Consider the following 13,676-nt stretch of genomic DNA (forward strand, 5'->3'; position numbering starts at 1 on the left):
AAATTTTTCGTCTTTTAAAGCGAAGCGCTTGATGATACTGCCTTCTTTCCCTTTTGTTTTGTACCTGAGATGGTACAACTTTCGTGCTCGTGAAAGTTTAGGATGGTTTATGTATACAGCAGTAAACATGTCCCTGAAGGACGGTAATTGATCATAATATCCGTGAAGAACTTCAGTATCACAAGCTGGTACTTTCAAGAATATACCTGTATCTAGGTCTTCTTTTTGAGTTGTAACTACTCTCGGGGGACGAGAAGCTTTCGTGTTTTCTGGGAGTTCAGCGTTGTCAGTATTCATCACTGTATCGTACGCTGTCAGAAGGCGTGCCCATATGCTATCTATGCTTTGAATTTTTAAATTTAGAACGGATTCTGTGTTGTCATTAATAGAAGAAGCCGAAAATCGTGTTCATTATCTAATAAAACTCACTTTCAATTATGAACCTTGACACTGCATTATCTTTGGTTATTTTTTGTTTGGCACCCTGCTTTGAGCTTGTACCTTCTGCAGGTGTGCTTTTTGATTTATCATCATCAGCTATTTTTTGAATTTCCAATAATTGAGGTGTTCTTGGTTTAACTTCTCAGATTGGTTTGATTTCTCAGATTGAATTTATAGAATTAAATTGGAAGCTTTGAGCATAAAAACTTTTTGGAAAACTGTATTCGAAAATATCCAATTTCTTCAAAATAAGGCCAAAAAACTGGATTATCGACTTAGTGGATCAAAATATTCGAAAATAATACTAGAAAGCAAGTGGGGAGCATACGCCGACGTCTAGGTACAATAATAGCAACAAAATGTAGCCCAAAAATCGCTAAAACTCTTGTAATTACCTATGAATTATATAAATTATCATTGGCGTATGTAAACTTTTTTGATATGAATTAGGCGCATTTTAAGCTTTAGCATTAATTTTTTTATTTGTGTAAAAAAAAAAAAATATTTTGATATGCTATATTTAATGTTAAATATACATATCTTGAAATGCACAGAAAAAAAAACCACAAAATTTAAACAAACAAAATTAATACAAACATGTCGTAATTTAATAGAACTAGGTGTATGTAAACTTTATTGGCCCACTGTATATACATACATTTTTAAGAACTGTATGCCGAAATACTAATAACTGTAAATGAAATATACATACATGTGTATTTACATACAAGTACGTGCATAAAATACTTCAATCATAAATTTCAATTGATCTGGACTCACATTAATTTCCGCTAAGGGTTTTTCAGATTGATGATACTTATGTATGCATATTTCTCTTCATTCTCGTTTTCTTTTTATACTCTCGCAACAATGTTGCTAAGGAGAGTATTATAGTTTTGTTCACATAACGGTTGTTTGTAAGTCCTAAAACTAAAAGAGTCAGATATAGGGTTATATATACCAAAGTGATCAGGGTGACGAGTAGAGTCGAAATCCGGATGTCTGTCTGTCCGTCCGTCCGTCTGTCCGTGCAAGCTGTAACTTGAGTAAAAATTGAGATATCATGATGAAACTTGGTACACGTATTCCTTGGCTCCATAGGAAGGTTAAATTCGAAGATGGGCAAAATCGGCCAACTGCCACGCCCACAAAATGGCGGAAACCGAAAACCTATAAAGTGTCTTAACTAAGCCATAAATAAAGATATTAAAGTGAAATTTGGCATAAGGGATCGCATTAGGGAGGGGCATATTTGGAACTAATTTTTTTGGAAAAGTGGGAGTGGCCCCGCCCCCTACTAAGTTTTTTGTACGTATCTCGGAAACTACTATAGCTATGTCAACCAAACTCTACAGAGTCGTTTTCTTCAGGCATTTCCATATAGTTCAAAAATGGAAGAAATCGGATAATAACCACGCCCACCTCCCATACAAAGGTTATGTTGAAAATCACTAAAAGTGCGTTAAGGGACTAACAAAAAACGTCAGAAACACTAAATTTTACGGAAGAAATTACAGAAGGAAGCTGCACCCAGGCTTTTTTTAAAAATTGAAAATGGGCGTGGCCTCGCCCACTTATGGACCAAAAACCATATCTCAGGAACTACTAGACCGATTTCAATGAAATTCGGTATATAATATTTTCTTAACACCCTGATGACATGTACGAAATATAGGTGAAATCGGTTCACAACCACGCCTTCTTCTAATATAACGCTATTTTGAATTCCATCTGATGCCTTCTCTGTATAATATATAGTACATTAGGAACCAATGTACTAAAAACTTTACAAAAATACGGTATTTGAAAAATATGTAAATGACGTATAATGAAATCTCGATTATCACTTTATCATGCGAGAGTGTAAAATGTTAGGTGACACCCGAACTTAGCCCTTCCTTACTTGTTCCCTTTTTGGTTGGTTTTTTGTGGTTTTTTTTACTTAATTTGCATTAGCTCGCGCTCGCTTTTAGATTTTAGTGAGTATTAGTTGTGTTTCGCGCCCGTTTATTATAATTTTATTGCACTGTTAGTATGTAATTTGCAAATGCATATTTTTGTACATTTGTAATTTTGGTTTTTCTTTAATTTTTTTTTTTGTTTCTTCTAGGTGCCCTTCAAAGAGGCTCGAAGGCCCATTTGTTTAGTTAACTTATTTTTTTTTTTTGGTTCCCCCTGATATCGGTGATATACTCACGTGCACCTTGAATGTTGAATATAAACACAATATGCAAATTTTTCGAAAATAATGAAATGACTATGTTTCACTTTCAATAATGAATATATTTTTATCTAGCAACGTTACTTTGGCGCACATACCAACGGCAAAAACCACGGGTCACGGGTAAATCGAAAAAGAGACCCAATCCGATCGACTAATCCTTTTCTACGTTTCGACGTTAAGGTACAGATTGCCAAGAAAAAATTCAAATATGTGAAAGAACTTTAGACTGGAATCAAGGAGGCATGGTACGCTAAGCAATTTGAAAAATTGTGGGCACACAACAAAATAATAACTTTGTAAGAGCTTAAACGCTATACTTATTAGATTTCTAATAAATTTATTTAATTGAAATTTTATAAAATTTTGTTTAGAAAAGATATGCAAATAATTTCTATATTAAACAAATACGGTAGCAATAATAACTTACGAAACACAAAAGGAATGCCGCCACGTATAGCTTTTTTCCCATCAAATGAGGCAAGTTTGCTGAAAAAATATAAAATATGGACAGAAATATAAAATGTACTAAAAATGGTAATTTTCTGGAGTTGCTTCCAGTATATACATACATATATATATGCTATGACTACTATTATGACTACTAGTATGAGCAAAAAGTAGTAAGACTTTGTTTATAAATTTAAAATTGTATTTATTCTTCAAAATCTATGTCGTTTAATGTCTTCAATAGACTCAAAACGGTTTCCCCGGAGCGTTGAGTTTTTCGTTCCTTTTACGATTAGCTTTGCAAACGACGCATAACACTGAAGTAGTATCCATTGTTGACAGTGGGGCCCGGTCGAAAAGAATTCGGAGTGCACCACACCTCGGTAATCGAAGGAAACTGTCAACATAACCTTGATGTTTGACCTGCTTTGACATGGCTTTTCGGCTACGGCTCACCTTTTCCACGATATTCGGGCGATCGATCGTCTGTTTCTGGGCCGTAAGCATAGATGTTGTACAGGCGTTGATGCGACTCTGTTTTTCGACAAATTTAGTGATTTTGGAACCAATCGTACTTCTTTGTTGATTAATTTCTTCTTCTTCTTAATTGGCGTAGACACCGCTTACGCGATTATAGCCGAGTTAACAACAGCGCGCCAGTCGTTTCTTCTTTTCGCTACGTGGCGCCAATTGGATATTTGACCTAGCCAGCGTAGCCGCTGTCTTTTAATTCGCTGAACTATGTCGATGTCGTCGTATATCTCGTACAGCTCATCGCCCAAGACTCTGCACCATATAGCAGGACGGGAATTATGAGTGACTTATAGTGTTTGGTTTTTGTTTGTCGAGAGAGGACTTTTCTTCTCAATTGCCTATTCAGTCCGAAGTAACACCTGTTGGCAAGAGTTGATTAATTTCACTCATCGTAAAAACACTAACGATTATTTTGATGTAACACTTGGGACAGACGTCACTGACAGTCATACCAACAAAGAAAAAATATTTCTACGAATGTGTTTTCACGCGAAATTAAATTATTAAATTAAATTAAAAAGTCTTACTATTTTTTGCCCACAGTGAGCAGTGAATGGAAAATCAGTGTTTTATTTGCTCAAAATAGTTTTGGTGTGCCAATGCAAAGTTAAACGCAACTATAAATTTAATCTGCATTATAAAAGGCCGGCCTTCTGTCCATTTAGGCAATTGCCTAGGGCCAAATTTTTGGTTACTTTCTTAACATACATACATATTGTCGCTCGCATGACCAACTAACGGAACTGACATTTACAAAATTTTACAGGAGAGCAGTTTTAATATTTTTGACCCTTTATTCCATTGTCCCTGTCGATAGGTATGCATGATATTTTCAGTCTGCTTTTCTAATTATGTACTCTGACGTCTACTCTTCAATATTATTATGGCAAAATGGTATTATATTGGATTTTAATGCGATTTTTTGATTGCAATGCAGATACGTTACCTTTGTGAAATTTTTTTTTGCCTAGTTGCAGATACGTTTTTTTTATTAAAAAAAAACAGGATTTTGAATTGAATTTTTTTTTAATCTTTATTGGACTATAGATATGAAATACAAAAATAAAAAAAATTAATGAAAACAATATTTGTAATTAATGAGGAAGGGATTTATAAAAATTTGTATGTTCACATAACTTGATTACTGGCGTATCTTCAGTAGCAAGCAATACTAAATCTTCGGATTTATTTTGAGGTATTTTAGGAGGAGTCGTGTTTAATTTTGAAATCTCTCCCGTCAATAAACTGACAACAAGGCGTTTTAGAGTCAAGGATCTATAATATTTGTCTGTATGTTTATTTTTAAAAAACAATTTGAAAGGTTCTCCTTTTTCTACTCTGTACTCAACCATTTGGGTCCAGTTTATTGGTTCTCCTGAGTCGTCTTTTCGAATGGATAATAGTTTAAGATCGGTCGACAATGAATTTGAAATTTAAAAAATCAGAATAATCCATGTTAACTACATCGTATGGCTTCTTTATCCGCGCCAGCCTGAATATTGAGTTTAGTTGACTTGGAACATGAACATCACCACTTTTCTTTAAGGCGTAGGAGATAGCGCTGTGGGCAGAATCTCCTTCGTTTTGTCCATGGCAAGGTACCGATATTCTTAACTCTATTTCTTCAATATTAGTTGAGTTGTTTACTATATATAGTAAAGTAGCAACTGTCACTGAATTTTTGTTCTGACCACTACATCCGTCGGCAAACAGATAAACTTTTTTGCAGCCATTATTGTCATACTTCTGAAGAAAATGATAAACAGCAGTAGACACTTCATCTGCGCCTCGTTTGCTAATTCCTTCGTGCCAAGCGTAGCAAGAACAATCACCAGATGCAATATTATAGAATGTCAAATTATATACAGAAAGGCGTCTCTTATAAAATACAGCATTGTCCATTGAAATTGGAAGACTTATGACTTGCTGCATGTCAAAAGTTGCGCACAGAATTGTCGATCTATTTTAGCGGCTTCTTTACATCCATTTCTAATTAGCCGAAATTTGTTTTTTTTCTCACTGTGTATTTCAAATCGTTTGCTTAAATTATTTTTGACTTCTTCAGTTCCTTTATGATAACTCATACATAGTCCACACTGATCTTTTTTGGGCCGATGGAATGATAAATTTTTTGTTTGAAATATCTTTCGATAAGTCGAAAGGCTGACAACAGCGCCCTCTCCAATTTCCTTTGTAAACAAACTATTTCTTTTATTGTCAGATCGCCGTTAAGGTACTCTCGAGTCGAGTTGTTACGGCAATAATGAGACTCCACTCGTGGAAATCTATCAATATGGCTTTCCACTTGAAGAGTTATAAGTCGATCTCTTTCGATGTAATTTTGACGACGACCTCCTCGTTGCCCCAAATGTTTGTAACACCTCGAAATATGCGAGCTGGACCCACCTTAAAGTATACCGATCGGCTCAGAATCACTACCTGATTCGATTTAAGCATGTCTGTCCTTCCGTCCGTCCGTCTATATTATAGTAGGCCACGCCCGACTTTAGCCTTTCCTTACTTGTTTTATAAGAATACTGTAGTTTTGCATGCATTTTGTTGGCATATTAAATAATATCTTGCAATAATATTGGAAAATTTCTTTATAAAGTATAGCAGTAGGTATTAAATTGCAGTTACGTTAGTTAGTGAAAAATTTTTTTGGTCCATCTGCAGATACGTTGAAAATGTTATGGCGTTTTCTGAGATAACGGTACTATATACAATCACATAATTTACACACAAGATGCGACATGCCTAAAGAAGTCCCATAGTGGTCCTAACTCAATTTCGGAAAAAATGTCAGTTCCGTTAGTTGGTCATGCGAGCGACGATATGTACATATACTGTTATTATATTTCAATAAAAAATAAAATAATTGATAACAATTTTAAATTTACTGTAATTAATTAATAATTAAAAGACGAGAAGACTTAAAAATCTTTACGTTATTAAATTTTGTAGATTTATTTTATTTTTATAATTATATTTTGTGCGAACTATTTGCATCATCTTTTTGACGTGTAATTTGTAACAGCTTACAAATTCAATTAGTGTTTAAAATCTTCTAAGTAACAACACCTCCGCGACCGCGTTGTACATTTTTATCAAAAACCTGAAACCGCTGGAAAAAAGTTTACGTGTGTGCATTTTATGGCGGAAGGCCTCTCCAGAAGAACAATATACTCAATATTAAGTATTCTAAAAATAGAAAGGCAACCGGGTTTTGAAGCAAGCCGACTGTTATGACGAGCCCCAAGGCCCAAGGCAGGCCTGTCGTAAGAGGCGACTAAAAGCCAAATGCACTATGTCTGACAAGTACAGGTCTGTTTTAAATGTCAGCATGGTCTAAGTCGGAAAAGTGCTATAAAAATAGCTCGACATGATGTTATATTCTTCAAATGGGTTTGCAATTATATAACAAATACTAGAGTTTCAAGCGACAACAAAAATCATACAGTCGGGTTCTTAAGAATTAATTGGAATTCTTGGGGGCTCGACTGGCAGTAGCTTAAGCGCAAGCTTGGGCTACAGGTCACTCCAAAGACTAAAACATGGTACCACGGGGAGCAGCCGCCCCTGAAGTTCACTTCAGTCTGCTCATTGGGTTTGGCCTTTTGGGGAGATTCGTGGTGGGTGTGGTTTAAACCTAAATGCAGGAAGGACATTAGTCCAATGTGGAGTCGCACTGCGGCCGGGTGCCGGACCCAGAGTACGGTTTTAGATGGGCCTCGAACCCGACCAAGGTGGAAAGGGTGCTTCCTTTGGTTTTCACCCTACCAATTGGAACCAAAGTGTATGTGTGTGTGGCGTCACTCATGCCGTGGTTCTTCCAGAGTGTAGTGTGGGTGCACACACTTACGCTTTGGGGCGCTGATCAACGCATTGTTTTGATCTGTGTGTTTCTAGTAATAGAAAACACCGTGGATTTGAGCCTCCTTAGGCAGATACCCACGTTAAACCACATTGGATTCTGTTATGACGCCCCAAAACATTCGGAAGCTGAAGACAGTGTTCAGCAATAAGGATTGCATAAGTCAAAGCAAAGCCGCACGAAAATTCGGTTGCTCACAGCCATATATCAGCAAAACATTAAATAGACTTAACATTAAAGCCAGAAAAAAGCAGCGTTGTCCAGGGTACACCGAGCAGATAAGTCAAGTAAAATCACAATGTCGGTGGATGTCCAAGAATTTGAGTGGAAAATCATCCATTTTGGATGATGAGAGCCATTTTTCACTCAGCGGGCCGCAAATGCCGGGCAATGATGTTTATTACACAAACGATATGTCTATAACGCTTCCCGGGATAAAATACAAATTTAAAAAACAAATTGAGTCCAAAGTTATGCTCTACATTACAGTTTCTCCTATGAGTATTTCTGAGCCATTCTTTAAACCAAATGGACTGACAATAAATCATGAGACGTACATCAATCAATGTTTGGACAAAATTTTGATTTCTCCAATACAAAAACTCTATAAAAACGATGAAGTCTTATTTTGGCCGGTCAAATCCTCTATTTACTATGCAAATGCAACATTGGAGATCTTGGTCAACAAAAACATCTACTTTGTGCCGAAAGAAAATAACCCGACAAACTTAACACAATGCCGACCGATCGAGGATTTTTTCTGGAGAAGTCAAAGCTTTAGGTGTACAAAAATAGTTGGAAGGCTCAAAATTTGAAGCAGCTGACACATCGCATCCCAGAAGTGCCTTAAGAAAGTTGATACTAGCGTGTACAACGTGCTTGCGCAAGTATCCTGACTAAACTAAGACGGGTTGCTGACAATGGCCCGTATTTTGAAGTTCATAATTTTTTCATTTTTAAAATAATGCAATTATACTACATGGAATAGCTTACCTTTCTGTTAATATGTTAATAGTATCTTTTGACTTACGCTGAAATAAAATTAGTGCAGATTTTTAGTTATAACCCGTTATATCAGCCTTTTCGTGAACTTCGCGTGAATAATTCTTTCCCGTGTATTTTTATTTTCACGCGAACGAAGAATTCCTATCGCGAATTTCGCATGAACGAAGATTTGTGTTCGAATTTCGATTAAACTATTGTGAACTTCGGCAATCTGTCACAGATGTTGTACTATTTGCAACAACGTATATTGGAGGAGGAAAACAATTCCCGCTTAGCAGGTGGCTGTAAGGACGGATTTTGGGAGATAACACCAATCGTCTTGATTTACCTAATATAATGTAAGTTTATTTATTTATTACTTTATTTAAGAAATATATAAACATATCTCAAAAAATTTATAGTTTTAAACAGTTATAGTTAGAATTAACAAGCCTACGTTTAAATACTTATTGGAAGTATTACAAAATGGCTTGCCAATGGCGAAAAAAAAGTTTTTCAATTGATACAGTTGTACAACTATCAGCTTGTTTGCCATTTTGTGGAGATGGAGCGTATCAGAAAGGTGTGGGCAGGCAAATGGATGTTGGTTTATCACAATCCAGCCTTAGTGAAATCCTTCCTGAAGTGTTGGACGTATTCGAGTCAAATATATGCAAGAAGTGAATAACGTGGCCTACTAAAGAGGATATGCAGGAAATAAATTTAAATTCTTACCAAAAAATTAATATCCCTGGCATCATTGGTTGCCTGGATGGCGCGAGTTAATACTTTAACCTTTAACCACAAACTTATGTTTTAGTAAACATTAAAGAAAAATCATCAATACAACTTTATCTTACAACAATAGAAGCGCACTATCAGTACAACAAACAATAACAACCCAAATAGTTATTTACTAGTAAACAACCAGCATCTCAATAGTATGAGCAGCGATAAGCATAGCCTATATTAGCAACTGGAACAATAGCCTTGCGGTCACTTTATCATTATCGACTGCCGAGTAACAAGTTACCACTTGTACCACTTGTACAGTTTAAGTTTAATATATTCAATATTGAAGTACATGTGTATACGGTGAAATATTATACAAATAAAGGATCAGTCAGAACCAATCTCATTGGCTGACTTAAAATTATATATTTATTGTATTCCTAACGAGTAAATAAATTTACAGGCGCCCAACGTGGGGCAGCAACAAAAACGGATCATCAATAATATCTTTAGTCAGCCTACCTGAAAGGGAAGAACCTAGTCCCTGGAAACAAAAAAATGATTAATTTAAACCATCCAAGAAGTTTACCAGTGCATCATCCCACACAACGTCAATCAAAAGGGATTCACATAAAAATCCTAATACGACAACAAATTGAAAGTAAAGGATCAATATACCATCCTTGGCAAACAACACGCTTTCATAGAAAGAATACCATATCAAGCATCGCTCCAAGAATACAGCTGGACAGACCGATCTTCAGTAAAACAAATCAACAAATAAATCAGCAAGATGACTGAACAAGCAAATTTAATTGCATTAACCAACGCTTTCGCCGATCTGCAACGACAGTTATCCGAACTACAATTAGGAAGAAGTGCAACCATTCCACAACGAACAGAACAAATATGTTCTTACCAAACCAGAAGAAGTTGATCTGAATATGTTTAAATCAATAACACAATTTAATGGTGATTACAACGAATACAGGAATTGGAGGAAAGTAGCAACCACATTAATGGAAGACATATGACAATTCGAAGGACATAATATATATGCCCAAGCATTAGTATTGAACAGAGGAAAAATTACTGGGAAAGCAGCACAGATCCTGATCATGCACAACGTAAAGAGAAACTTCCAAGACATCATCGATAGGCTAGACGATTCCTATGCCAACAAACGACCAATATACGTTCTGGAGGAAGATATGATGAAAATACAACAAAAAGTACTACCACTGCATGAATAGTATGACAATCTGAACCAAGCATTGAATGTAGTGCTATCCAAGATTGAGATGACACACAAGGAAGAACGAATAGTCCAAGTATTGACACAAGAAATCCAAGCTAAAGCAATCAGAACATTCGTCACTGGACTGAGAAGTGTAGCTATTAAGAATGCCATCTATGCACGAGCCTGCACAACATTAGCAGATGCCTACAGTATCGCCCGTACAATGCAACATGATTCACGCCATCAGAACCTCGAGTACATTCCACGATACAACCATCATCAGAATCATAATTTCAGCAATCAACATCACAATAATTATTCTTGTCAACAAAAACCCCTAGTTGAACCAATGGACTAACGAGACAAGGTTACAACAAGAATCAGCAACAACCACCGCGAAAACCGCAGCCTCGACAGAATTATCAAAATCCATTTAAGAAAGTAGCAGAAGCATTGGGATACAAACGAGAACGAGATAATACAAGTCATGCTAATATACTACCGAAGAATCAACGGATAAACCAAATTACACAGGACCAACAATCAAATACAGAATATGAACATGAAGAATATTTTTTATTCTAAGGCATGGGTTACCAACGCTTGTAAGGACCACAGAAGAAGGTAACTCAGTGTATATTTTAATTGATAGTGGTGCAGAAGAAAATTATGTAAATCCAAAATTCCCTCACGCTAAAAGGATAGAAGTAGAAAGTAAAAAACAAGCCGCTACTTTACACGGTAAATCATTAATTAAATATAAAAAGAAAGTGAATATAATAGGATTCAGTATGGAATTTTTAGAACTCGATAGCTTACAAGATTTCGATTTCTTGATAGGAATTAAAGGTTTAAAGCAAATGAAAGCAATGATAGATACAGAAAAAAATTTAGTAATTGTGAAAAAGAATAAATTAACAAGGATAAATTATATGTTACGAGAAGAAATGTATAAAAAAGAAATGAATGAATTAATGAAAAGAAATGAGCAGAGTAAAACATTACCCTACGTAACTACAGTAGAGGCAGAAATCAGAACAGAAACAAATAATCCTATATACCCCCAAGCGGATAGAGCATTTGTAGACGCTGAAATAGAAAAATTATTGGGTAATGAAATAATACAGCCAAGCAAAAGCCCGTACAATTCACCCATATGGACAGTTTCTAAAAAGGGAATGACGAGTAAGGCAACCCAAAAAGACGCATGGTTATTGACTTCCAGAAGTTAAATGCGCAAACAATCGCTGATAGATATCCCATTCCGGATATCACCATGATGCTCCAAAACTTAGGAGAAGCACAGTACTTCACGACGCTAGATTTGGAATCAGGATTTCATCAAATTAAAATAAAAACAAAAAAAACACAGATGCATTTCTGTTAGTAACTATGTGTTCAGTTTGTATGGAAGCTATATGCTATAGTAATCCCTTCTGAACAAGTTTTTTAGAGATTGCATTGTTGCCTTAAAAAATAATCTATACCAAATTTCGTGAATATATCTTGTCAAATGTGAAAGTTGTCCTTACAAGAACTTGATTCCGATCGTTCAGTTTGTATGGCAGCTATATGCTATAGTCAACCGATCTGAACATTTTCTTCGGAGATTACATTGTTGCTTTAGGAAATAATATATACCAAATTTCGTGAATATATCTTGTCAAATGTGAAAGTTTTCCATACAAGCATTTGATTCCGATCGTTCAGTTTGTATGGCAGCTGGATGTTATAGTGGTTCTGAGCAGCTTCTTGAAGAGAAAATGACGTTTGCAAAATTTCAAAACGATATCTTAAAAACTGAGGGACTAGTTCGTATATATACAGACAGACAGACGGACGGACAGACAGACAGACGGACATGGCTAAATCGACTCAGCTCGACATACTGATCATTTATATATATATCGATCTTCAGTAGTCGAAGTCGATTAAGAATCGATTCTTGACATTCGAAAAATCGATTATTTTACGAGAAAACTCGATTTTCTAGTAGAATCGGAATCGAGTTTACCATCCCTACTGGCAGCCATCGTGTGCACATATAATAACCTCCGCACAATAACCACCACAAAAAAAAATGATTTTTTTCCATGTAATTTTATATGGAAAACAGAAAATTTGAAATAGGCACCTCTTAGTATTAATATTAAGAGCTGATCTTTTGAGTGACTTTCTTTTTCACATTTTCGAAAGTTTTTAACCTGTTTTTCAGTTGAAAAAAAAAGGTTGCCTCAGAATGACACACCCTGGTGTATATAGATGATGTCCTAATATATTCAGCTAACCCTGAACAACATATGAAAGATATCACCAACATACTACACACTTTACACGCAGCCAACATGAAAATCTCGGATGAAAAGTCAAAATTTTTTCAAAGACAGACAGAATTTTTAGGACATATAATTAAAAACGGTAGAATTACAGTAGATCCAGGAAAAATATAAGCTATAGATAGGTATAAAACCCCTACAAATTTGAAAGACTTAAGATCTTTCTTGGGAATGACCTCATATTATAGAAAGTTTATAAAGGGATTTGCATCCATAACGAAACCTAATTAAATATATACCCAATTTATTAGGGAACACACACCACTGCTTTGATTGAAATGAAAATATCTGAATTTTAGGTTTGTATTTAACAATTTTATTTAAAGCGTTAAGTTTGTATTTTTACAAGTTAATAAATATGATGCCGGTGCTGGCGATCGAGTTGCTTCGGATCATGGTCGAACGCATAATCCGGAGCATTAGTGAGACAGCATCCGGCTGTTTTAGAATTAAAAGCTGAGCGTTGCGCGCAGGATAGGAGGCGATCGAAGTGTACAGCTTTAGCGCGGCGGAGATGGGTGGAGACGATGTCGAACGTTTTTATTACAACTTAAATGCGTGGGATGGGTGTCACAAACTGAAAGTTGAAGTGCTGTTGATAAGATGTGTACCGAAATGTAAGTATGTGCTGGCGAAAGGTGTCGACGCGGCGCTGTGTGTCAACGAATTGTGTCCGCTTTCCCTTTTGTTCATCCTTTTGGTTGAATGGGATGAATAATGTAGAAGTGTGGTGAGTTGTGTTGAGTGGTGTTATTAGTTGTGGTGAATTGCGCTGTTGTATTAGGATGCGCCTGTTTTACCGGGTAGAAAGGGTGGATGCTTAACTCATTTAAACAAAACCATTAACACTCTACCTACGAGGAG

The 13,676-nt window shown here is 35.9% G+C and overlaps 1 protein-coding gene across 11 annotated transcripts in view; it reads right to left on the bottom strand.

The window, feature by feature from the left end:
* The window catches only part of LOC120781698 (glucose-6-phosphate 1-epimerase), a 223,682-nt gene that overhangs the window by 115,754 nt on the left and 94,252 nt on the right, over positions 1-13,676 (bottom strand). For all 11 annotated transcript variants that reach the window (XM_040113919.1, XM_040113922.1, XM_040113921.1 and 8 more), the window contains one exon: positions 3,093-3,151. In XM_040113919.1, the coding sequence (XP_039969853.1) occupies positions 3,093-3,151 (59 nt within the window). The remainder of the gene's footprint in view (positions 1-3,092; positions 3,152-13,676) is intronic.

The sequence above is a fragment of the Bactrocera tryoni genome, unplaced genomic scaffold (genome assembly GCF_016617805.1).
Source record: "Bactrocera tryoni isolate S06 unplaced genomic scaffold, CSIRO_BtryS06_freeze2 scaffold_7, whole genome shotgun sequence".
In the NCBI taxonomy this organism is placed as follows: domain Eukaryota; kingdom Metazoa; phylum Arthropoda; class Insecta; order Diptera; family Tephritidae; genus Bactrocera; species Bactrocera tryoni.